At 36.8% G+C, this 27,841-nt stretch overlaps 2 protein-coding genes across 3 annotated transcripts in view; one reads left to right on the forward strand and one right to left on the reverse strand.

Moving 5' to 3' along the window:
* LOC135482089 (mitogen-activated protein kinase kinase kinase 15-like) overlaps positions 1-10,737 on the reverse strand; it is a 54,098-nt gene extending 43,361 nt beyond the window's left edge. The window contains exons 1-2 of one of the 2 annotated variants that reach the window (XM_064761925.1): positions 10,336-10,737; positions 10,037-10,175 (exon numbers count right to left, since the gene is read on the reverse strand). In XM_064761925.1, coding sequence (XP_064617995.1) covers positions 10,037-10,081 — 45 coding nt within the window. In that variant the 5' untranslated portion in view covers positions 10,082-10,175; positions 10,336-10,737. Of the gene's footprint in view, positions 1-10,036 lie in introns of both variants that reach the window. The other variant, XM_064761926.1, reaches the window with a different exon arrangement.
* On the forward strand, positions 43-27,739 carry LOC135482090 (homogentisate 1,2-dioxygenase-like). Its single transcript, XM_064761928.1, has 16 exons — positions 43-61; positions 1,167-1,238; positions 1,685-1,773; positions 2,420-2,525; positions 3,177-3,236; positions 5,389-5,480; positions 6,186-6,220; positions 15,300-15,379; positions 16,712-16,811; positions 17,961-18,082; positions 19,576-19,680; positions 20,399-20,525; positions 21,985-22,037; positions 22,288-22,416; positions 23,956-24,100; positions 24,680-27,739. The coding sequence occupies exons 1-16, from the start codon at positions 44-46 to the stop codon at positions 24,709-24,711; spliced, it is 1,365 nt and encodes a 454-aa protein (XP_064617998.1). The 5' UTR covers position 43; the 3' UTR covers positions 24,712-27,739.
* Positions 27,740-27,841: the final 102 nt, after the last annotated feature.

Consider the following 27,841-nt stretch of genomic DNA (forward strand, 5'->3'; position numbering starts at 1 on the left):
AACAGGCGCTGTGTGGAGATCATTTAATGCTGGCCCCTCAACCATGGCAGGTGACTTGAAGGTACGTTGGACTTGTGCACTTTATGTTACCTCTGTTGTCAGTTAAGTTTTCTTAAATGATATGTCGTAAGCTATTTAAATATTAGTTGACCCAATAATCAGGAATGGTATTTGCCTAAGATTGTTCTGAAATTCTCCTTAAGAAACACTCAAACGTCTCGCGTACTTTGACGCCGCATCGTTTTCAGCATTTACAGCTGTCTTGGGAAAGGCTCTACCAGACATAACTCCTTACAGATACATTCGCAAACACTTGATCACACCTATTCATTAGATATTTTATTTTCATCACTTTTTGATATTGCATGAAAATCATACTTGCATTTGCCATTAATTCACAGAGTGAATTAATTCCTCTGTATTTTGATAGAGCATCTGTGACCTAGAATAAGGATGACATTGTTTGACATTGGGGGTGTGTTGACGTTGCATTAATTTGATTGGTTGATATCCATGGTACAGAGTTCAAACCATGGTAACAGCTGAATTGTACCCATCTAGCTGGATTTTAAAAAATCAAAGACTGCTTTGATGATTTTTTCAAAATTGCAGATATAATATTTGCCTACAACTTTTTTTGATGAATGTCAATTGAAAATTGAATTGTGCACCTACACTAACGTTTCAGAGATTTTTTGGGCACATAATATATTCTAATTTATATACATATATGTATGTGTGTGTAATTTTGTAGGGAAGAAAAAAGAAATTTTACTTACTCGATGTACTATAATATTATGTACATGTAGGCGCTATGGATTTTTGCATATGTTCACAGAAATCTCTAACAATAGTAAAGTGAAACCCCATATATACAGTACCAGCAATATGCTACAGTGTCTAAGTCGGGAGTGGCTTTTCATGCATTATTCCGCAAGATATGCACTGGTGTTTCATCATAAACATGAATTTGAATTAAAATTTTGGAGTCACATCAGAAATCTGTCTGGCAGAGACAAGCCAATAATTAGTGCAAGTACCACATTCTAAAGTACATGCGTCAAACCTCCAGAATCAAAGAAGTATCTTGCAGTTAAACGTAATGTATAGTTGGGTGTACTAGTAGTAATAATTAAAGGAACTTTTTCTGATCTTTTGTTTTGCAGTATATGTCTGGATTTGGCAATGAGTTTGCATCAGAAGATCCCAGGTGTCCAGGCTCTCTCCCTGAGGGACAGGTAAGGCATTTTTTTAAAATTTATTTATTTATTTATTTAATTTTTTTTTTTTTTTTGGTTGCTGTAACCGCAAATGTTTATGTGTCAGCTGTCTGATTTATGGGTAGAGGAAAACACTTATCAGGTACTTGAAAAAATAACTGGATTCAAGCATTTAACTTGTTTTACAGTCAGAATGCGCAGGTAGACATAATTTCACTGTTATATGTACATTAGCATTAAACTGTGCATGTCCATGGATTCTTTGTGTTAATGTGCATGTAATCTTGTTTGCTATGGGTCATGTTGGAGGAGCCTATTAGTGATGCTTAAATCTTGAAGATGAAAATTAAATTATGTCCATAGTTATTGTACGAGTTTGGCTGCCCATAGATGCTAAGTGTATCAAATTGGCTGTGGTTACTTATATTGTTTTCTTTATGTTGTAAATGTATGTTTGATTTTAGAATAACCCTCAAAGGTGCCCATACGGCCTTTATGCAGAACAATTGTCTGGAACAGCCTTCACTTGCCCAAGAGAGACGAATCAAAGAAGGTAAGTTTTGGAGGTAAATTCATATAGCTTTTGACCAATAAAGTTAGAAGGGAAACAGTAAACCATCTCTAGCTTTCATCTATATAACTGACAATAGCATTCTGTGGCTCTCATAAGCTTTCATCTACAAAACTCAACTGTAACTGTCTCTGTAAATGAGTGAATTATATGCAGTGACTTACACACTTCATTAACCATTCTAGAAGACAATAACCTGTTTTAACAGGTCATCTCGTATGCTCATTTAACAGGCAACAGGTCATCTCATATGCTCATACACTATAAGTAACATACCAAAATAGACACAGTTGATTATCTTAGTATTGACATTATAATCAGTAATAAGAGACTTAAAACTGAAACTGCATTGTCTCCCCTGTTAGTGACAATATAACAGATTACTCACAGCTAGTATTTATAGTAATTTTTAGTAGCTAGTAGTTTTTGCAGGGTTTCAGGATTAGAGAAGCACTGAAACAGCCAAAAACAGAGAAATCAACAATGAACTATCCGCAAATACAATGTACTTTATCAGTACTCTCATCACTGTGTAAAGCATATTATTTGTGTATGCTGAAATGAAGTGTCTGTGCTCTTCCATGGAATTATAAATAGACACACTTTGTTTCTCACACCTATTATGCAGTTGGCTGTACCGAATTCGACCATCGGCCATCCATCAGCCATTCAAGCCACTGGAGAAGGGTGGTCTAACAGATGACTGGGATAGTGTGGAACCTAACCCTAATCAGGTCAGCAGTGCGGACTAGGGCATCTAACAGTGATCATCTTAAGTTTCAGTTATTTATTTAAATATGATGTTTTAATTCCAAACTCAAAAGTTTACACATTCGTCTGATAGTCTTATACATGTATATTAACTCCCCCCACTGATAGATATGTGGTGACTTTTTCAATTTTCAATGAACATTTAGATATATATAACTGTTATTCCAAGATTAAAAATGATTTGAAAAATGGTTGCAGAATTCTCCTTTTACATGTAACTGCTACCTCTGGGCCATATCTAGGAAAAAGTTGAAGGTTCTGATGCCAAAATTTAAAAACAGCAAAATTATGATTGTTCATAGCACCTGAATAAAAGAAATTAATATTAAAAAAATCTTTAAAAAGTGTTATTGGTAAACAGTCATATTTTCATTAAAAGTGCATGATTATCTTGTGTGCTTAACAGTTTGAACCCAAACTCGAAAACTAAAATGGTTTTAGATGTTGCCCTGTACTTTGTGGGTTGTGTTGTTTTCCTTGGATTTGCTGCACAGCGAGGTGTATGTTTAATTAGATAGGAAATCACACAGTTTGTACATTTCTGCGTTACGTGTCAATGTTTTTGATACCCTGACGTATAATTGCTTATATTATCTTGCAAGTATTCATTTCAGCTGAGATGGCATCCGTTCAAAATTACTCCTCAAATGGAGAAAACCGTGGATTTTGTGGAGGTATGGACTTTCATGTATACATCTGCATTTAGGTAACTAATGAGATGTTATAGGTTTATATGCAAAAAAAGATGCATGTTCATGCAATAAACGTGAAAGTATCATGTTACAGCTTTTAACTTGTATGGAAAAGTGTGGGTTGTAAGAACTATGTTCTCAGACAACTGAAGTATTATGGAGTCAAGCCTTTGGAGAATTAATCCAGTGCCGTTTGTGTCCTCCTCACGTCGAATTTTACAAATTTAGTACCTGTTTTTTCTTACATACATACAGATAATCCTTCCTTCATATACTAATTAGATATTTCATTTGGTATTAAAGGGATGCAACAACATTTTATGCTTTTCCATGCGTGGAAATAAGAGATAAAGCACTAATCTGTTAATGTATAGAAAGAATGTTGAAATTTTATCAATGAAATTGTAAGAGAAGATAGCAATGTAGACAATACACTGTAAAAGGAAAAAATATATTTTTGAAAAAATATTGCATGACCTAAACTCATGGAAGCTGTTTAAGTTTTCTCTTGTTTTAATTTTATGTGGGAAAGACAGATAAATAGAATCATTATAAAATGCACCACAAAGAAATCATGTTTTTAACCTCACCTCTGCAAATATTGCAAAAATGTGCTATTTAAATTGTGACTATGTCTAGGTGCCTTGAACACACAAAGCCACTTTTTTGTAGTCTTGAAATTCTGCCCTTATCTGAATTGAACATTTTTTCTACTAATATGATATTGCCCCCTGAAGTATTACCACCTAACTTAAATAATTACATTATTAAAAACATTGACATACATCACTATGGCACAACACGTTGGCCATTAGATCTGTATCGAACCTCCTTTAAAAGTAATTTGTCCTATCGTTCACTTAAAGTAGCTGGCCCTCAGGAATGGAACAAACTCCCTTCATACTTATGCAATATTCAGTCAATTTCCTTACTCAGATCCAAACTGAAATCGTACATGCTGCAGCACTTATTCTCCGTTTAGTCTAATACACAATAATATACTTGATAGTCGTTACTGTAAGCACCTGTATATGTTATTTACTTATTTACTTTTTTTCACAGGAACAGATAATCTCGATGTTTATAATCACCATTGTTTACATGCTTGTATTATATACAAATTGTGTGTTAATGGAATAGAGCAAGCTCCGTGGAGCTTTATTCCCGCCAGCATGTTTCAGTATGTTATATGAATCTTATGTTTTGTATATTATATTGGTGAATAAACAAACAAATAAACAAAACAAACAAACAATTTGTGGTATTCATGAAACATTAACACCTTTGAAATGCCTTTCACCTTTTCTTGTCTCGTTGAAGGTGTTAATGTGTATCATCTACTTCTTCCCACCTTAAAACCATGTGTGCTTGCTTGTATGATTGTTCACTTATGTAGACGGCCAAAAATCGTCAGTTTAAAAATGAATGTTGTGTATGTTTCATGTGGAAAACTGGTGGATACTCCATTGTAAACAAAACTCCCTCACACAATGAACTCACCCATGAAGAAATGCTTAACCACACAGAACAATTACTGTATAAACAACGTAGACAATGAGGACTTTTTTGGCACAAAATCTACATGTGCATTTAGGTGTGCGTAGAATATAGGATGGGGAATTTGTGGATTTTACTGCTTTCACCGTTAGTGGGGCATTGGTAATACATTGTAATAGTTAAACGGTGGACGTGGCCATTTGTCTAGTGTTCGCTGAAGACCACCTGTCTTCTAACAATATGGTGTGTACAATTACGTCACAGGTGGGAAAGTTTGTTAGTATCTTACAAAATGTGGGTGGTTTCCCCCCCCCTGGGCACTCTGGTTTCCTCCATCCATAAAATCAACCACCATCATACATTAAGTGAAAAATTCCTGAATATCATGTATGGCATTTAACAATAAATCAAATAAAAAAATAAATAGGTTTCAATAGCATGTACATTGATGAAGCAGCATTTACTCCAGATAAGGGCATGTAATTACAGGGGGCGTGGTCTCCAGTGTGAATACATAGTTGTGAATGCATACATGTATACCTTATCATGTTTGTTAATTATGTGAATAACTGTAATACATTGTGTTTTGACATATTGAGATAAATAGGTAATTGTTATCTTTTCATTGTATTGTCAGGGTCTACACACAATCTGTGGGGCGGGGGACTCCAGGAGCAGGAGTGGGATAGCCATTCATATTTACACTTGCAACACACCAATGGAGGATAGGTAAGATCATTTTGAATCTACTGACTCAAAAGATTTACGATAAATAACACTGCTTAACAGTTTTTTAAATCCTCAAAAAACAAAATTTTCATCAGTTTCCATAAATTTTTCCTGATGTGACGTTTCCATATATCCCTCCAAAACTAACAACTAATGGGGGCCTCTGTGACTCAGTTTGTTTGTGCGATAGCACAGTGTAATGACCCAGGAGCCTCTCACCAATGCGGTCGCTGTGAGTTCAGCTCATGGCTTCCTCTCTGGCCGTAAGTGGATAGGTCTGTGAGCAACCTGCGGATGGTCGTGGGTGTCCCCCTGGGGTTTGCCTGGTTTCCACCCATCATAATGCTGGCCTGCGTCATATATTTAAAATATTCTTGAATATGGCATAGAACACCAGTCAAATAAATAAAAAACAACTGATGTATTTTTACAATTTAAGGCAATCAGTTCAGACTATCTTGATCCTTATTATTTAAGCCTGCTTCTATGGCATACAGGTCTTGATACTGGAGTAGCACTTTTATGTCAGTGTTTTGTAAAACCATACATGTGCAAGTGCTTCCCTGAAATACAACTTTATATTTGTGAATAAATGTCTTCTGATTGATCTACCCAAAATTATATTTGGACGTAATGTTGCTACTTTACTTTCAAAGGATGTAAAAATAATGTGTCTAATTTAATACTCATTCTTGTCATTTTCAGATGTTTCTACAACTCAGATGGAGATTTCTTAATAGGTAAGTGCGTTGACTGTACATTGCTTAAAGTTTAAGCTTTTTCAGATGGCAAATTTTGCTTGATTTCAAGTGACTCAAGCACCTTAGAGTGCCACTAAAAACTTTTTTTTGTGAAGATATAATAATTTCTTATCAGAAAATCTAAGCTGTTGCCGTGAATTAGTATTCACAGGCCTAATATGCATTATATGCCATTGAAAGGGCATTTTGCATACCAAGTTGACTGGCCCCGATAGCTCAGCCGGTAGAGCATCTGCGTTGGGGGCTGTAGATCCAGGGTCTATCCTCGGACGGGTCACACCTGAGATCTTAAAAGAGGAAGTTGTAGCTTCCTCGCTTGGAGTTCAGCATTAAGGAGATAGTGCAACAACTGGTTGACCCGTATCAGTATAATGCCTTGGGCGGGGCGACTTACTTGTCTTCAGTAAGTGGTCTCAGTGAAGCAGCACTATATAAAAGAGCAACAAGGAGGCACATTTCATGCACTCTAAGGGATTCCTTTGCCATCATGTGACTAAAAAAATTGTTAAGTACAATGTTAAAGGCCAAGCACTCACTCATTTATGTACCAAATTTTATGTGAAATACAGTAATTTTTATGTTTTCACTTAGGTTTGCTTTTAGTGAATAATTGTAGTCATGGTACAGGGAATACAGTTTGTGTATAGGTATATGCACCTTTGATTATTCATCACTTTAGGTCTGTGAATGTATATGTTTGGCCTGAAACCAGTGGTCTATTTGATCTGGACATTTTATTTTAAGATTCCTGTGAAGGTCATATGTGACCCTACCTGAAAAATCAACTTAGTCTTGGAAATCGTGGGAATTGTGCTTATAGACTGCATTTAAAGTTTACATTACTGTTTGAATTTATTGAGGATTTCGGGTATTGCAATTCTCATGTGTAACAGGAGCTGTTAGGTGATAGTGTTGTATACAAACATGTACTAACCCAGAACCCTACTTACTGACATACATGTACATGTTTACCAGAGTTTTTCTGTATTCTCTGTTTAGTTTACTCTCTTAAGTCGAAAGTAAATCGAATTTTGATTCCCAGCATCTGGGTCCAATTCCACTTACATGTCGTGCTTATAGGCTGAAAGTCAACTGAAATATATGTAATTAACACATTAATCCGAACTGATTAATGGAAAGAGTAACAGATTCTAGTTATACATTTATGTTGTAAATATACAGTTTTTGGCATACAGAAACCTCTTTTTCATAAAGAATATGTTGTTCACACTCTTCATGATATATCTAGTGTGAATAGGCCCTGAATTCCTCACAAATAATAAAGTCAGCCTCTTGGCAGATGTCTTGACAGGCTGGTTATGTATAAGTTATGAATATTAATGAAGACCATACAACCCCTTTGACCAATAAAATTGTACTTTTTTCTTTATCTTCATTGGCTAACATTGATAATTATACTATGTCAGGAAATCAAGTGTATTTCTTTAAAGTTTTATAGGCTGGCTAAGACAACTCATTGCATGCTGTATAGTGTATGGTATATTTGAAAATTCATTCATAAGTTAAAACCTGTATTGACTGTAATTCTTCAATCTTTTCACATGTTTGCAAGATGTTTATTCAAGCATATTCTGATATTCTGAGTAGACTGATAAAATTATATTTTTTGAGAAGTTCTGAAATTTGGCCAATCCAATCAATAGAGTTTTGTTTCCAGTCAAATTATAAGTGTGCATAAAATGCACTGAAAGTTGCTTTTTCATATCTGCAAAGGTTGAGGAATTGTTGTAATACATATGTATCTAGTCCTGTCACTTTGGAAATTTCTAAATAAAATTTGGCTGCTTAATTTGGCCATTGTTTTTTAAATAACATATTTCTGGTACAGTACAGTGTAGTTAATATACATGTACTTTTATGTATTGACGTGGATAATTTGGCAACATTTGATGTCCCTCCATGGCCTTGTTGACCAACATAGCAGCTGATTGGTTCCACACTGTATGAGGTTGCAGGGTTAGTTGGTTCACAGCTTTTACCAAGGACAGATGTTCATCTGGAAGCTGGATGATTTCCCTTGATTACAGGGAGGATACTGTAATTCTTATAATTTTGGGGACATCTTGTTTTTTTCAATATGTATGCAATTGTTCCAGGAAAACACAGGTTAGTAAATGTACACCTAGTGACACAACATACAGATATAGCTGTACTTTTTATAAACTCCACTTCTAACTTTTACTCTTAGATTCAAGGGAAATTCTGTTTTGGCAAGGTTTTTGATAATGAGTACATTCTAAACTGTCACATACACAGTGAGTGAATGTCACTATAACACATGGGGTGGGGTGGATAAGTCAACTAGTGATCATTGTCAGGTTAAATCTGTGCAAATCAGGTGCAAATTATGTTTTTTGAGATTTTTGTGGATGGCTAAAGGCTGTCTTTTTTTGTGTTGACAATTTTTCCCCCTTGTCTTTTTCTTTTTCCCTTTTTACCACCTTTTTTGTCTTTCACTTCACTTCAGTATAACTACCCGTGCTCAGTCCAATCTAGAATGTAGATCCTTTTCCCTTTTTACCACCTTTGTTGTCTTTCTCTTCACTTCAGTACAACTACATGTGCTCAATTCAGTCAAGAAAATTTAAATATCAAACAAATACCATTGAAAAGGGTATGCATTTCCACTCGTGTACATGCCATAAAAAAATTGTAATATGTACCTCAAGTTGATAAATTATAAAGAAATTCAGCTTCAAAATCCGCTGTAGATGTCTCCATTTTGCCCAAGAACTAGTGCTGAAGTCTTCTGTGTTAAGAGGAGAATTTTTGTCGGAAACCGCCGAAGTGCATTTCGTACATTTCTGGTAGAAAATGTACGTGACCTGCCAACCACTGGTACTTCCCATTGCTTTGGTGATTGCTGCTTGACAATCATGAATCCGGAATCTTGGACGTAGGTTCAGAGTTTACACGAACAAGCCAGCAGTTTTATTGACTCTCATGGGCTGATTTATGCCAGCTTTGCCGTTTTCAGGCTTTACGTGTAAGGTGAGGAAAAATCGCAAAATTATGCAGCAGGCACCACCAGATAGAAAAAAAATGTGCTCTTTTCAACTTTTAGTGCCATTTTAAAAATTTTCTTCTCCTTGAACAAATGACAGACTTCACAATTGAGCCAACTACCCCCTGGTTCAGCTGTAGGTATAAATCAGGAGGTTTTATGTCAGGTACTCCACCTAGCTTCTTTTTTCCATAATACTACTGTACATAGTCTTTAAGGTGAAGACTATGTCACATCCAATCTTGTTATATCAACTAGCCCTTACTTTAGTGCTCCTTTTGATCAGCAAACATTTTATAACAATGAGCATAATTGTCACTTCCTATTGAAAATGAAAATAAAAAGCCTACATGACAGATAGGCTGACGTTATTACGTCAGATTAACATATATACGGGTACTATAAATCAATTCCTATGTAATGTATGTAACAAGCCTGATTGGACACTTTGATGTTTTATACATGCCATATTGGTGTTGGGCCTATTTGTATGATCTAATACAACAAAAGCTTGGCCTATATCTATATATATATATATATATATATATATCATGCAGACAATGGACCCTGTTAGATAACAGTTGTGTACTATGTACTTGTGACTGCACAGCAAAGAACATGGGGAAGCTGATTTCATGGCTTAGTCTACTAGTCCGAGTGATTTCAGTATAATACTGAGTTAAGTCCACCACAGGATAGTCTTGCTATGGATGTTATACACTAGCAATCCCTATCATGATTGTGTGACACTACTGTGAAATATTACTTACCTTGTTTCCATGGTTACTCATTGCCGAAGTCATATTGTTGCACATGCTGTATTCTCACAATGGATATGATAATGTTGTCGTCACAGAAATTCTGACCCGGCCTATTTAGCAGTATTCCTTCCCCTTTTATGGTTTATGTCTACAATAAGATGAGAAGTCATGATGATGTATACATGTGGCTGGGTATTTTGTGAAGGAGTCGATCGCATACCCATGAATTCAACCACGGCCATTATCCGCTCTGTATGGTTTGTTGTGCAGCCATTAACATAAATTACCGTATATGTAAAAAAATTCACCTTGAAGGCATTTGAGAGTAATACACCCAGTGAACAGGTCAAATGCAGTTCTGTGTTTTGCTCTCACTCTCTCGTCTGACCTGTTTCACAGTGAGATAGTACGAAAGCAGCACAGCGCCTAGCATAGACTAGTTTGCCAGAGAAATGTATCCTGTTTATGGCTGGCACATGTACTTATTTTTGGGGCTTGAAGCACATTTCTGCTCACCTAAATTAGGGTCATAAAGTACAGTATGTTCATTTTATTGTGCATAAAGGAAGATTAATGACATCCTTACATTGAAGAAAAGTTGATAATTTAACTTCATTGTTGATGGCTGAGACTATGTATACAAATATAGATGCAAAAAAAACCCAGCAGAGTTCCACATAAATATATTCATGTACAATACTTAGGGCTGTAATTCATTTGCCTTGATCATAATTCTGTTAGAAAATATTGCCTGTCAAATTAAATGGTAATTAAAATAGTGACTGGTCATCAGTGATTAAAGATCTGATTAAGATCTGGTGTCATGTACTCGATGCGAAGAGTAAGTAATAGGCCTCCACTGAATTGCCTCGCTTGTGACGCAATGGCAGCTTTGAAGTAACCTGAGATTATCTTTTGAGAGATATAATTATGAGAAATATGACCTCCTCTGCTGAAGCTGGCCATCTATAGATTATGTCTCAGTATTAAAAACTGTTTTCTTGACAAGACGATGTGAAAAAAAAAAAAGTAATATCAGCCATTATCAAGTGTCCCGCAGAAATGTCAAGAAATCTTTGATGAAAGTAAAATGTACTCAGTAAACTCAATTTCTCAAAGTTGTATGTTGTATTTCATTCTTTTTATAACTTGGGATTTCCATAACATTTTACAAAATCGAAAATGTGGTTGATAAGTTTTCTCTAAAGAGTTTGAATGTTGATGAAGTTTTTCTTGTGTCAGAAAAGGTCAAAGCAAAGGTTATAATTTATGTACACTGTTTTACACTATGATCAAGAATATTTTACTTACATACCAGCAGCCAGCATTATACATGTAGTGGGAGAAAAGTGGGCAGAGCTCGCAGGAAAACCCACAACCACATGCAGGTTGCTGACAGACCTTCCCACTTACGGCTCAAGGTTATAATTAACTGAATACATAATTGTAAGAACAGGTATTTGATCAAACAAGGGTAATAATTAGCTTTTAATTTGTGGTGATTATTAGGTCATGAGTATGGGTAGCTAGGATGGGAAATCTCGTGTTCTATACTTCAACCATGTAGTGTAGAGCAAATGTGAGATGTACAGTTGCACCCAGTGGCACACCATGTATTGTATACGTAACAAATCAAGGGTTGAATTCATATCCTGTTACGCACATCACTTGCCTTCTTTCCACAGTGAAATAGGTCAATGACTTCCTGAAAAGATGAGAGGTGTGGTCTGCTGCTTCATGCAATGACTTCCATCCTTTTCGTTATGAGACATTGTATTCCGTGAATTGGTTTTCCTTGTTCCTTTTTTGATGAAAGGAATGAAGGATTATGACTTAACACCACTTCAGCCATATTGCAGCCATGTTGCGGAGAGTTCCTTTTTTGATGGCCGGTGTTATATTTTAGATTATAAAATTAAACTGTTAAAATTTTGTAGAATGAAGGATTGAATGATTAGGGTTTAACATCACATTTGTCATTACTTCAACCAAATTCTGGTGAGAATGTGCGAGAATGAGGAAAACAGTTGTCTCTGACATTGGGAATGATAACATTCTAACATTCTAAATGACTGGTATACTTTTGAAAAAAGCTATGATAAACAAAAATCAGTTAAAATTCAATATTTAACATTGTTAAATAGTTGCCTCTTTAATATGCCAAGCTTACCTAGAAAGTTGAAGTGTTATCCTTTTCATCCTGTATTAATACAGGGAAAATTTGTAGATAAAAATTGTGATACATATGAGGTAAACCCCATCTATTATGGGATACATAGGTTGAGGGTGCAAAACCGGCTTTAAACGAAAATTCCCCAAGGAACCAAAGCCAGTAATTTGGACAATAAACCAGCAGTTGTGATGTCGGCTGTGATAGCAGTCAGAACAGCTGTTTGGTTTGATGTTTAGTTGGGCGGACCTAATGTTTAATTGGGTTTGCCTGAAATTTGGTTGAGTGTGCCTGAGGTTTGGTTCTGTGTGCCTGACGTTTGGTTGGGTGTGCCTGACATTTACTTGGGTGGACCTAATGTTCCAGTTGGATGTGCCTGAGGTTTAGGTGGGTGTGCCTGAGGTTTGGTTGGGTGTGCCAGGTGTTTAGTTGAGCGTGCCTGGCATTTAGCTGGGTGTGCAAGTCATTTAGTAGGGTGTGCCTGGCATTTAGCTGGATGTGCATGTCATTTAGCTGGGTGTGCATGTCATTTAATAGGGTGTGCCTGGCGTTTAATTGGGCGGCCTTACTGTGTAGTTGGTTTGCATGAGGTTTAATTGGGTTTGCCTGAGGTTTAGTGGGTGTGCCTGAGGTTTGGTTAGGTGGGCCTGATGTTTAGCTGGGTGTGCATGAGGTTTAGTTAGGTGGACCTGAGGTTTAGTTTGATGGGACTGACATTTAGTTGGACTGGCCTGAGGTTTAGATGGGTGGGCGTGAGGTTTAAATGGGTGGACGAGAGGTTTAGTTGGGTAGGCCTAAGGTTCAAGACCACCAATGCAGGCAGCAGAGGTAGATTGGCCAAGACATGAGCTTCCCTGAAAATGTGTCCAATATTTTGACCGTAACACAAAGCAAAAATGTGCTAAAAGGTTACCCTGATGTAATAACTTGAACAGTGATAACTACCTGCTCTAAATCCTTATCAAATGGGACAAATAGGGTATAATTTCCAGGTCTTTTTAGACAGGAATCTTGGATTTTAATTCTGGCTTTCATTTTATGGCTGTTGTTAACCAAAATAACAGGAATCCAAACAAATTACTGTGAACAAAATTTCAACTTGAGGCTATGATTGCTAATTTCTAATAACTGTACCTCCTTTCAGCTAGTATACATTTGAGTTTTACATCATTGACCATGAAATTAACAAAATTTGTGGAAAACTTTCTTTGGAGCAACAGCTTTTAGTACAGTTCAAGTCCATCTTATGCTGGCTTCCTCTCCGGGCATACATGGGAAGGTCTGCCAGCAACTTGCGGATATTTGTCGGTTTCCACCCGGGCTCTGCCTAGTTTCTTCCCACCATAATGCTGGTCGCCATGGTATAAGTGAAATATTGTGGAGTATGGCATAAAACACCAATCAAACAAATAAAATAAATGGATTTTAGTAAAACCAAAAGAAGATGAAAACAATGGTAAAACTCAAGATGCAGTTTGCATGAAAAGTGCTTTAGCGTATTAGATCAAGGAGTATTCTCTGTCTATACAAAGTTACTTTATAATTTGTGTGCCTACTTTAAAAATACCTTTCTGGCTTCAAAATTATATTTCCAAACTGCATCTTAAGTCCATCCTTTTTTTGAGGATTTGCAGTAATATTGCTTTCTGGCTGAACAGTGGATACAGAAAAGGCATGGTGTACATGCAAATCTTTGGTAGAAAGAACATTTATAGGGTTAATAGCTACACCTTTTGGACATCCATGCTGCTGTCTAAGACTGTTATTTATCATTGCTTGGTGATCTGGTCCTGGTTTTTCAAACCTGGTTTAAGACTTCATACCAGGTTTTACTTTAAGCCAAGTCTTCAAGTTTTGTACTTTGAGCCAAGCCTAAAAAAAAAAAAAAATGTGTAACATGATATTAAATAAGAACTAAAACTGCTACTGTTATACTTTATCTTTCAAGAACTGCACTGGTTGTTGAGTTTGGCCTAAAATTTAAATATAAAATATGAATTAATACCAGTATTAGCTAATACACACTTTCAAACAACTGGGTTAAGGTTTCTTTCCACTCAATAACTGACCTACTCTGCATGGTGTTCCAGGCCTGACCTCATCTTCAAAGGTCATTTTCAACAATAGCCAAATGTTGACCTTGACCTGACATGAGGGATTCAGTGATGAGGCTGATTTCTGAGTAGGACAAAATTGAAAAAAAATGTCAATCACAGATATTTTGTATGTCATAATTATGATATATTTTTGATAAACCTTGCAAACAGTAATATTAAATCTTAAGCTAAAATATGCTTTAACACTTTAGATATGAAAACAGTTGGTATGTAAAAGTACAAAAAAATGATAAATTCTGACTTTGACACACTTTTTTTGACTTTTTTTGGTGATGTTAAATCTTGTCTTTTTGCTTTTTTTATTTTTTGTGTACAAGGCTGTGACGAATGAATGAATGAATGATTATGGCTTAGCGCCACATCGGCAATATTTCAGCCATATTGTGGCGACTGTGACTAATGAATCTAAAGCTAACTGTATTATCATTAAAAACTTCATATAGCTTTTTCATGTCATGGTGACCTGATTTTTATGATTTTATACATGTGCACAAGACAATTTAAACATTATGTTATGTGGAGTGTATGCAGAAAAAATATAGCTACTGGTGTTTAGTGTGTAACAAAATAAACAGTTGTATTACTTCTAGAAAGTTTTATTTGCTGGTAAATTAAAAGGTCTCGTTATCTTTTATTATCAAACTACTTGTTTTAGTGTGTAAGCCATGTTGCATTCATTTGTTGTCAGATGTTGCGCAAGAAGTGAAAAGGATATTTACTGGTGATCTGCCAGCAATCTGCAGATGGTTGTGGGTTTCCCATGGGCTGTGCCAGGTTTCCTCCCACCATAATGCTGGCTGCCATTGTATAAGTGAAATGTTCTTCAGTATGGCTTAAAATGTCGGTCAAATAAATTAAAATAAATAAATATGCTCTGGTAAATATGCTGGTGCATGTTGAATTATTACTGCAGTAAGCTGCAGACAGTGTGAAATGCTTATTCCCATATTGATTGTAATATAATTTTGGAATATTGTTCCTTTAGTGCCTCAACAAGGAAGTTTGCGGATCACAACAGAATTTGGGAAGATTCAAGTTGACCCTAACGAGATCTGTGTTATTCAGGTGAGGGGGTGCATGACTGGTTTGACTTTTGCAACTTTGAATAAAGCATTACAGCATTTGATCGCTCACGACTGTAATTCTTTAACCTTTTCAATTGTTTGCAAAGTGTTTATTCAAGCATCTTCTGAAGGCATTATTCTGTGTAGATTGATAAAATTATAGTTTTTGTGAAGCCCTGAAACTGGCCAGTCCAACCAATGTCTCTAAAATCGAATTAAAAATGTGCATAAATTGCACTTAAAGTTGATCTTTCCTATGCGAAAATGCTGAGGAATTAAGGCATTATATTTTTAGTAGTCAGGGTAATGTGTTACAGCTGACACAGCTCTCACTTATTTAACTGTGGCAAAGTGCAGGGATTTCTTCTCACTCAGGCTTTCTGACTTAAGAGAAAAGTAGGGGCCTGCGTGGCTCAGTTGGTTAGTGCGCTAGAGCAGCGTAATGACCCAGGAGCCTCTCACCAATGCGGTCACTGTGAATTATAGTCCAGCACATGCTGGTTTCCTCTCTGGCTGTATGTTGGAAGGTCTGTCAGCAACCTGCGGATGGTCGTGGGTTTCCCCCGGGCCCTGCCCGGTTTCCTCCCACCGTAATGCTGCCTGCCATCGCCTAAGTTAAATATTCTTGAGTATGGCGTAAAACACCAATCAAATAAATAAATAAATAAAATAAATAAGAAAAGTATAGCCTATAATAGCTACATCACCTAAAACATCTGGTTTTGCTCATTTGAAATTTGTGTTCAACTGTGTGACGCAATTCGCAAAAATCACTTGAATAATAAGTGATATTGACGTATTGAGTTTGATTAAAGGCAGTCAGTAATGCATTTGCAACCCAGTTTATGTTGGCAGATGTTGATATCACTGGCTATGTCCATACATGGGTACATAATATTGCCTCTTTTTGGTCACTTTCAAGAGCCCGCTTGACGCAGTTGATTATTGGGAACTATGGTTTGTTCATTGTCGTAGAATAAATCAAAAAAACATACTGTGATTGCAGATATGCAAAGAAAAATGTCCGGCGTTTCTGGTAATGTAGAATGTGTATGGGGCTATACTTTTCTTTTGATGCTACTTTGAAGAACTCGCTGTTATCATGGAGGAGAAATAATCCTGAGTATGGAGAAAAAAAAAGACGATGAAACAAATTAATGGAAAGGCACAATTAATTGAGTCCTAGATTATAGATTTGTGGTTTAATTTTTACACCTCACACAACTATGAAGATCATTTTATGCTTCCTATGGTTTTGTAAAAGCAGATTCTGTTTTACATGCTCTTACACATGTATGTATCACTGTATGACTAGCATTAATTCTTTTCTCAGCAAGGTATACGATTCAGTGTTAGTGTGAAAGCAGAAAGCCGAGGGTACATTTTGGAAGTGTACAGTGGCCATTTCCAATTGCCCAACCTGGGACCCATTGGTAAGTTCAGCTCTACCATAAACTGGTGCAATGTATGTGTTGTACACGTTGTACATGTAGATATTTAACCAATAGTTATAAGTGCCAAGCTCACAACAGATTTGACCTGAAGTCTGCTGGGTTATTTTCAGGTAATTGCAGGTGCAGTAATAAGTTTTTTCAGTGGAAAATTTGACTTTTGATTTGCATTTCTGGAATTATGTTGCAGCATGGCAATAGTAACTCCCTTGTAGCAGAAAATGTAAATATATTTTATTCTATATCACTTAAAGAAATTAAAACAAGAAGATATACATCATTGTTTAAATTGATTGACGTTTTGCTGAACAGTGTCACTTTACAAACAGACATTGTATAATGGTGTCATATCTCAGAAACCACATTTTGCATTTCAATCATGTAACATAAGTGGAGAAGCCTCGTAAATCAGCCTCATAGAAATGGAAAGGTTTTCATTGGTAATTTAGATGGTAATTTTGGCTCCAAATTTCTCATAAAATAAATTTCATGATAAATACTTACAAGTGCAGTTGAAGGGTCAAGATAGTTAGGATGTAAAATCTTGTATTATTATTATAACTTATAGGGTTGTTTTCTGTTTCCATTGGTGGAGAAACGGTCACATGATGTTCAGCAGAACATGATGTGCAACGATCACTCGCCAAAGTTATGCAACGTCATGCTCACGAAGTAATATCTGACGTTCATGTTGCAATATCCAACGATCTTGTGCTAATATTCAACGATCACGTGTTTATTCCAGGGCAGTTATCTCCCTTTATTAGCTCTCTGACATCTGCTTGTTCGTAAAATAAACAAAGGGTTCTTAGCTCTGTTATCAACATACAAATTCGGTGATTTAAACACTACCTGAAAAGGTACTTTGTTTTCTCGGCGTAATAAAACATATGGTGCATGCTGTGGGATGGGGTATGAGGAATTGTCGGCTTCGCCTTTCTGGAATATCACTTGTCTTGAGCTGACATTTGTGTATTGTATACGTCTTGTGTAGACCAAACCTGACAGCTTGTTTAACTTTTCAACTCTCCTCAGTCAGTACCTATAACAGTCTTGTAGACCACACTATTTATATACATACACTATTCTCAAGTCTTAATTACATAGTGATTTCCAATTGGTGTATTACAGGAGCCAATGGTCTAGCCAATCCACGAGACTTCCTCACCCCTGTAGCCTGTTATGAAGACAGAGATGTTCCCAATTACACCGTCATCAGTAAATTTCAGGGAAAGCTGTTTTCTGCTAAACAGGTAACCTGAACAGATTAAGATGGTCAGATCTATATGTGATGGTGATTTATATGTTAACAAAACAAAACAGAATTATCTGTTTTCTGGAAATTATCTGAAGTGGTAGTACCTAAACAAGAGAGGTGATTTGTGAGGAAAATTATCACAAGCTGAAGAAGTGTTGTAAATATGTAAGAATTGAACTCGCCTCTTGTGGCTTCTTAGCTTTGTTGGCAGAAAAGCCCATGGCCTGGACACATAACCCATTTTTTATTTATTTCATTATTTTTAAGATAAAGTTACGTTTTTTTTTGACTGTTCTGTTTTGAAATATTTTTTCTGTGGTGTTTGAACATGTGACAGGAACATATACTTCCAAACATGGTAAATTTTCTTATATCTTTTCTAAGAATGGATTCATGTTCAGGACAGACATTTAAGTAGTTACCCTTCGGTAATCCATTTTATGAAAGGCTATTTCTCTAGATTGGGGGACACAGTATGGTGACAACACTATTTCCCTAGATTGGGAGGCACAGTATGGTGACAACACTATTTCTCTAGATTGGGAGGCACAGTATGGTGACAACACTATTTCTCTAGATTGGGAGGCACAGTATGGTGACAACACTATTTCTCTAGATTGGGGGACACAGTATGGTGACAACACTATTTCTCTAGATTGGGGGACACAGTATGGTGACAACACTATTTCTCTAGATTGGGGGACACAGTATGGTGACAACACTATTTCTCTAGATTGGGGGACACAGTATGGTGACAACACTATTTCTCTAGATTGGGGGACACAGTATGGTGACAACACTATTTCTCTAGATTGGGGGACACAGTATGGTGACAACACTATTTCTCTAGATTGGGGACACGGTATGGTGACAACACTATTTCTCTAGATTGGGGGACACAGTATGGTGACAACACTATTTCTCTAAATTGGGGGACACAGTATGGTGACAACACTATTTCTCTAGATTGGGGGACACAGTATGGTGACAACACTATTTCTCTAGATTGGGGACACAGTATGGTGACAACACTATTTCTCTAGATTGGGGGACACAGTATGGTGACAACACTATTTCTCTAGATTGGGGACACAGTATGGTGACAACACTATTTCTCTAGATTGGGGACACAGTATGGTGACAACACTATTTCTCTAGATTGGGGGACACAGTATGGTGACAACACTATTTCTCTAGATTGGGGACACGGTATGGTGACAACACTATTTCTCTAGATTGGGGACACAGTATGGTGACAACACTATTTCTCTAGATTGGGGACACAGTATGGTGACAACACTATTTCTCTAGGTCTAGAGTTTTGGCAGGAACTTGGCAAGGTGACAGAGCTTTCCTTTGTTGACTGTGTTTAGTTTTCACATAAAGCTTACTGCCATCGTGTAAGTGACATGATATAGGGTCAAGCTTAAGGGTATTCACATGCACGCATAAAAAACCTCTATAATAAATGACAATTTGTTTTTGCAGAACCACTCCCCATTCGATGTTGTGGCCTGGCACGGGAACTACGCCCCTTACAAGTACAATCTCAGTAATTTCATGACCATCAACTGTGTGGCTTTTGACCATGCTGTAGGTATAAGAAATCATCTAAAAATATACATATTTATGCAGAAAAAAAACTGATCAACATAAAATATATAGGAAAGAAACCTATCTAGTTACTAGGGTGCTGTCAACCATGGCACTACAGTGTTCACTGTAGGCCTGAGGCCATCATGACCCCAATCAGATCTAGGTCAGTCAGGCAATGCATGTGTGTTGTGAACATAGCAATGAAAGGGAAAGAAAAGCAAAAAGTGAATTTAGCAACAGGAGAAAGACCATTAAAAACTGTATCTTGTCTTTTTTTTTTCTTTTTTTTTTTTGAAATTTTTATTCGCTGAATGGAAAATTAAATGCAGTCGAATGTTTATGTTATAAGGTGGGTTCTGTGGGTCAGATATCTGATGTATGTCATCCTGCATTTTTTTCTGCATCTTTGCAATATGTTATTGGTTAATAACACTCTTATGTTGAATTTTCTCTTCAAAATTTTGTTAGCTTTGACTAAGATGTGATAAATTTTATCAGTTATCTTAGTATGAATATTTTGCTTTAATTGTTCATTTCTTTGCTAATTTTATTTTGCAGCTTAGTTTTATAATGTATGAATACTGAATTTTGATAATGTTTGAAACAAAATGCTGAACTATTTATGCTTCTCCTTAGTGGAATATAAAGGAATTCATCACCATTTGTAAATGTCATATGTCTGGACACGCTCAGGTCATTTTCTTTTCATACACAGGACCCTTCAATATTCACTGTGTTAACCTGTCCGTCTTTGAAACCAGGGGTGGCTGTGGCAGATTTCGTCATTTTCCCTCCCAGGTGGTCAGTACAGGAGCACACATTCAGACCACCCTATTATCACAGTAAGTACCCTACTACAGGAGCACACATTCAGACCACCCTAGTATCACAGTAAGTACACTGATACAGGAACTCACATTCAGACCACCCTACTATCACAGTAAATACCCTACTACAGGAGCACACATTTAGACCACCCTATTATCACAATAAGTACCCTACTACAGGAGCACACATTCAGACCACTCTAGTATCACAATAAGTACTCTAATACAGGAGCACACATTCAGACCAACCTATTATCACAATAAGTACCCTGATACAGGAACTCACATTCAGACCACTCTACTATCACAGTAAGTACCCTAATACAGGAACACACATTCAGACCAACCTATTATCACATTAAGTACCCTAATACAGGAACACACATTCAGACCAACCTATTATCACAATAAGTACCCTAATACAGGAGCACACATTCAGACCACCCTACTATCACAGTAATTACTCTAATAGAGGAGCACACATTCAGACCACTCTAGTATCACAATAAGTACTCTAATACAGGAGCACACATTCAGACCACCCTACTATCACAGTAAGTACTCTAATACAGGAGCACACATTCAGACCACCCTACTATCACAGTAAATACCCTACTACAGGAGCACACATTCAGACCACCTTACCATTAACAGTAAGGAGCACACATTATTAGTTAACCTATTTACATTTTGAACACTTGTTTTGTTCAAGTGTACTCCTTTGCCAGTTGGTGGAATGAACAGTTGGATATTATCATGTTTGCTGCCAAACAGTAAAACAAGCAAGCATGTTCAATGGACAATTATTCTAATATTGGTGCATTATATATCCAATCCCTGGTGGTGACCCCAGGTTAATGACTGTAGCATTCATATCCAGGTAGTCCGTGTAGCCCACCTGTGACTTACTGTCGGGCCATTTGTCAGCTGACTTGTCTGCTACACCTATGCATTAACCTGACTGCTGTGCCATAAGTCACGTGTAATTGGGATGATCTAAAACTTTCTCAAATAAACCTGTGCCTTGGACTTGAAATTTGCAGATTCTCCCGTTTTCTATGTGCACGAGTCATTGGTGACAAGAAGCAGTCAATAGCGCTCATGTGGCCGTTTTATATTACTTGTTTTCGGCCAGTATTTTCATGGAAAGGTTCATCAGTAACTTCCCGAAGGTCTGCGGTTTTAACTGGTTTACTTTGTGCGCTCCAGATTCCTCTGCACGTAAAAGCAACTTCCGTCACATGAGGAAAAAAGTTTTGTTGATGGCTTGAAGCAGCACTTTAAAATAAATAAATCTATCAGATGAAACAGTAATACATTGACCCAACTAAAGGACTGTGTTAGAACTGGTTTTACCTCTTTGTGATGAGTAAATATGGTACAAGATTTTTCAGTGATGGACTGCATTATATGAAGGACGAGGGAAGCTTAGAATTACAGTAATAAACCAAGATAAATGGGATTTGTCTTACAGGGAACTGTATGAGTGAGTTTATGGGACTGATCTGTGGATCATATGAAGCCAAGGTTTGTACATGCTACATGCAGATACATTTTTATCCTTCTTGATAATCTCTTAAACTGGTGCCGACATTAAAGTTGTAAATCAACTCGACCAAACTTTTGTCAGTCTGTGTGAATGTGCGTACATTTAGGGTATACTTGGATACAATTCATGGTGGGAGGTTCTTGTTATAGTGGATCAACAAATTGTTCAGATACCAAGTGAAAAAGGAAGGAGTGTCCTGTTAGCCTATGCACTATGTCATGTTGTCAGGAAGAAGGTTTCCGTCCAGGGGGAGCCACCTTACACAGTATGATGACCCCACATGGTCCGGATGCCACTTGCTTTGAGAAGGCCTCCACAGATGAACTGAAGGCAGTCAAGATAGCGGAAGGCACCATGGTATGGTTAGTTAGTTAATGGAAACTCCTGGGAATTGATAAATGAATTCATAAATAACCACATAGTACCTAGAATTTTATGGTGACGTTTGATTTGAAATGCTTTAATATTTGGGGGCATACAGTGTTTTATGTAATTTTAAGCAATTCAATAACGTCTTCACGAGTGACATTGTTCCATCTTGTATATGAGAAACAACACTGGATGGAGAGGCTTGGATGAGACAACACTGGATAGAGAGGCTTGGATGAGACAACACTGGATAGACAGGCTTGGATGAGACAACACTGGATAGACAGGCTTGGATGAGACAACACTGGATAGAGAAGCTTGGATGAGACAACACTGGATAGAGAGGCTTGGATGAAACAACACTGGATGGAGAGGCTTGGATGAGACAACACTGGATAGAGAGGCTTGGATGAGACAACACTGGATAGACAGGCTTGGATGAGACAACACTGGATATACAGGCTTGGATGAGACAACACAGGATAGACAGGCTTGGATGAGACAACACTGGATAGAGAGGCTTGGATGAAACAACACTGGATGGAGAGGCTTGGATGAGACAACACTGGATAGAGAGGCTTGGATGAGACAACACTGGATAGAGAGGCTTGGATGAGACAACACTGGATAGAGAGGCTTGGAGGAGACGACACTGGATAGAGAGGCTTGGAGGAGACGACACTGGATGGAGAGGCTTGGATGAGACAACACTGGATAGAGAGGCTTGGAGGAGACGACACTGGATAGAGAGGCTTGGAGGAGACGACACTGGATGGAGAGGCTTGGATGAGACAACACTGGATAGTGAGGCTTGGATGAAACAACACTGGATAGAGAGGCTTGGATGAGACAAGACAGAGAGGCTTGGATGAGACAACACTGGATAGAGAGGCTTGGATGAGACAACACTGGATAGAGAGGCTTGGATGAGACAACACTGGATAGAGAGGCTTGGATGAGACAACACTGGATAGAGAGGCTTGGATGAGACAACACTGGATAGAGAGGCTTGGAGGAGACGACACTGGATGGAGAGGCTTGGATGAGACAACACTGGATAGAGAGGCTTGGATGAGACAACACTGGATAGAGAGGCTTGGATGAGACAACACTGGATAGAGAGGCTTGGAAACCAAGCAGTCTACTTCAAGGAGATTCAGATAGTGTTGGAAGCAATCAAGGGAAATAAGCTATTAGTCATCAGTCCGTCAGTTGATCAGTTTAAACTGGCTGTTCACACTGAATTCTTGGAAAATCATTCTTGGCTGCTTGGTTTGGGGCTCAGCAGTTTGGGGAAAGAGAAAGCTTGGGCTGATCAACCATAGTAGAGTCTATTATGTTACTGTATGTGAGGAGGGTTTCATGTTAATGGTCAGTAATATTGCAGCTGTACTTTGGATTCTGGCTCTTCTGCTACAAGGAAAAACTGATGTGCTCAAACAAAAATGGTGATAATAATGTCAAACCTAGACTTTAGGGTCAGAAAAAAATGGAGTGTATATCGTATTTTTTGTTTGCTGTTTACAGGCATTCATGTTTGAGTCCAGTTTTAGCATGGCTGTGACTGAGTGGGGGAACTCAACCTGTGAGGCTGTAGATGAAAATTACTACCAGTGCTGGCAACCCCTCAAGAAACACTTTGATCCCAATTGGAAGAGGCCTGACTCTAAAGGTACAGATTTTAGCACAAGTTCTGACTTATTCAGCTAATGTTCTTATCTCATTGCACCCAGTTGGCATATCTCCACTTGTCCCATCAGGTCATCCAGCTTGAATATGGCTCTCATTAGATCAGCTGTTCATGTACATTAAGGTTTATGTCATTAATACAGCTGACCACTGTTTATAGTAGAATGGTCATGAGCAAGGTTGTAATCATCAGTAAAACTACAGTTGTATATGAATATTACTGCGGCCTTTAGTTCAGTCTTTTTGCCTGTGTGTTTTATCTGTAATGAAAGAATTATGTGGTATGGACAAATTAAGATTGTTGCAAAATGAAAGGCAGACTTATACATGCATGTGGGCAAAGCACAAAGGAAGGCTTGAGGGACATGTATGTGTGCAAGATTTGCCTCCCTTTGTGGACAGCAAGTGATTTGTAATGTTTTATCAGAGAGTGTTATTTTAATCAAGACAAAAATTTGTTTTTAAAGATATAATGTTTTCTGAGCAAATAAAAAAAATTGAATAATATTTGTTTAATATTGTGTTTAAGAAAACTTTTTTTTTCTCCTTTTTTTGTTAACAGACCCTTCCGAGAGAAAAACCTACACATTTTAGACAGGAATCTTGCTGTCAGTCTTCATCCTGGATGCTTTGAGACATATCTTGTGATCAGTTAAAAGAAATTGCTATTATGTTGGCAGCTAGCTAAATGATTTTAGTGAATGAATTGCATGATTTACAAATATTTTCTCATTTAAAGTATTAATTTCTGCACGGAAAAACTTGCATCCAACTAGTCACCACAGTATTAAGTGGTCTGTAATTTGAAACTGATAATACCGGCTATATATTGACATACACAACATGCTTCTTTCCTTTGGTATTAAAGGAAAGAAGATAAAACAGAATTATTTACATGTACATACATTGCCAGAGAAGCATGCAAATGCATGTGAATTGCAATAAATCACCCACAAAGGTATACTTTTGTCTTTTTGTGGCAAAGCCACAATGGCATAAAACCTGTTTTTGTGTTAACATGCTGATAGTATACTCCAAATTAGGTGAGAAAAATCATCATACTCAGAGAAAGTTGGTGTCTTATAGAGCCTAGGCTACATGAGAAATTAAATATTTCTGGTAAAACAGAAGTCCACGAGACATTACGTGCAAAGCTATAAATTTACCAATTTGCTGTAACAATTTAATTTGGGTTTGTTGTAGGAGGTATTTTAACATCCAGTATTATCCTTCTTTCCAGAGCACATTTTGTGATCTTCCAAAGTGTCTTGAATCTAAAATAATGATAATAAAGTCTGTTTTATGTAATATGATAAAATAAATATCTATATACATGCACTGGTATGCTTCAAAGCTCTGTTTGTGCATTGTCATTGTGTTGTCAATGTGTTGTCAGTATCAATTGACAATGCATAAGTCTATTTTGGGACGTTGAATTTTATGAGTTTTAAATTGGAATACATATCATGCTGTGTAGTTTTGATGGAAAAAAAATATGTAACACCAAAGCATGAATTTCTTTATGAATCATAAAGTAAAGGGCATTATGCAAATCAAGTGCTTTTCATGTTTTGTCAGTTAAGCCCATTTACAGTTTTTCTACATATACAATGTATGTATTCCAGAATATATTTTATCAAATTGTGGTGAATTGGTTTTGGTGCTTTGTGTGAAATGAAATTTTGATTTTGTGTTGAGTGGTGAGAGGGTGATACTATGCAATATTCAGGTGCTGCCAGAGCTCGTACTGTATTCATTTCTAGCAAAGTAGCCAGCTTTCCTGGCAAATTATTAGGCTCCATTAGGTCTATGTCAATAAATACAAAAGTGTAAAGAAGGAGGGCTGATGCATAGACTGTTCCACTTGTAAAATTTAACGATTACATGTATGTTAGACTACTGGAATTCTTCCAACTTTTTACAGGTGTGCTAGAGTTTTTTTTAAGCATATTGTGAGGGCATTATTCTGATCAAACCTTCACGATCAAATTTGGTATCAAACATGAATAATAAAAAAATATTAGGTGTTGTTACTTCAGCCAAGAAGACTATATCATTTCACAGCTGTATGACGATTACAAAGATATATTGATATTTTGTAGTGAATTCTAAATTAAAACCTCTTACCATACCGTAACGTTTTTAACAACAATATAAGCATATGCTAATGCTTTACATTGTTGGCTGGTTATTTAAAATTTGCAATAATATTTGACCAAAATTTTACCGGGCAACCCTGACTGCAATGGTTCAGTTACTGTCCAATTAAACCTATCACATTTGACTCCTTAATTGTTTCCCTTGGCAGCCAGCATTTCATCCTCGGCACCCCAACTATGGAACTCGTTATTTCATTGTTATGTAAAAACTTTCACGAAAGGTGACACAACCTAATGATCCTGAAAAAATTGCTCTTAGATTCCAGCATCAATGTCCCAAAATATTGAAACAGGAATCATGTATCTTCAGTCTTGTCATGATGTCATAGTGACAGGAGGCTAGTATTTGGGGACTTACTGATGTCAGCCAAGTGAAATTGTTTTGTGTTATTTGTGTTGGTCGAGGCCAAGGTCCTAATGTATGTGTACATTCATGTGGGAAATCTTTGGGATTGTGTATAGATTTGTTTAGAAACACAAACAAAGGGAGTTAACCAGTGCTTGGCATTGACCACTGGGTCGATGCAAACTTTGAGTGGTCTTCTTCTGTAGATCTGTTCAAGCTGCTACATCATTTAGAAGGTATGAAATTTACTCTATCATAATTATGTTCTCATTTTTTTCATAGTTATCATAAAGGATATACTTATTGTATATATAAGTATGTTCATGCTGTCATTCATGCTTGCTGTGATTTATACCCCAGGGGCCCCCTTTCACAAAACTTCCTAGTCATATTTCTCGTAACATTTTTCAGACGTTGTCTAGGTTACCGTGCTATAAGGCGATGTCGTTTACAAGAAAAGTTTTGTGAAAGAAGGCCCAGAAGCTTATTTGAAGAACGGTTAATTTTGTTCTGGGCACTGACACTGATGTGTTTGTCAAAACTTTAAGAACATTGTGTAAATCTGCTATCAACCAGAAGGCTATGTGATATCAGTAATAATCAGAGTATGTATGCCTGTGTTAAGTGAACACAAAAATAAGGTAAAATACATTCTGAAAAGTATTGTAAGCTGTGTATGTGGTGAAAGGGTTTTTTTTCCCATTGCAATATATAAATTGGATTTTTAAAAGAAGATAATATATATTTTGCAATATGCGTCCAAGATCTGATCTGCCATTATTTGTTATGTAAATTAGTTTCTGCCCAAAAAACATTTATGTAACAAATGTAAGTTATTCAGATGGGGTAATTCCAACTTGAATAATGGTAACAATTACTAAGATGTGTTTTTTAAGAAATTTGTTTTGGGCATTTCTCACGGTGAGTAAATACAAGCTTACTATATATATATCTCAGTGTTAATTGACTATAAGTGCTTGGTTACAGGTGTCTAGCTATTTGGAATTGGTGTACTGTATTTTGTTATTCTTGTGAAGACCCACATGCCTTGTAAGCTAATGTTAAGAATGGATAATCCGTCTGAAGTTGAAGTTTTTCAATAAATCTTGAATGTGGTAAAGAACAATGATTTTGCTTTGTATTTTGCAATCAATGAATTAATTTTCAAATGATTTTCAGGTAACGGGTACATATGTAGCAGTGATATGCATTTATTTTC

Source organism: Liolophura sinensis, chromosome 1 (genome assembly GCF_032854445.1).
Source record: "Liolophura sinensis isolate JHLJ2023 chromosome 1, CUHK_Ljap_v2, whole genome shotgun sequence".
NCBI lineage: Eukaryota > Metazoa > Mollusca > Polyplacophora > Chitonida > Chitonidae > Liolophura > Liolophura sinensis.

What these genes read in the sequence shown, in the direction of transcription:
- LOC135482090 (XM_064761928.1), top strand. An exon ending in AGATGGAGATTTCTTAATAG is followed by an intron (nt 6,221 to 15,299) that starts GTAAGTGCGTTG and finishes TTGTTCCTTTAG; the next exon opens with TGCCTCAACAAGGAAGTTTG. An exon ending in GTGTGGCTTTTGACCATGCT is followed by an intron (nt 19,681 to 20,398) that starts GTAGGTATAAGA and finishes TTTCATACACAG; the next exon opens with GACCCTTCAATATTCACTGT.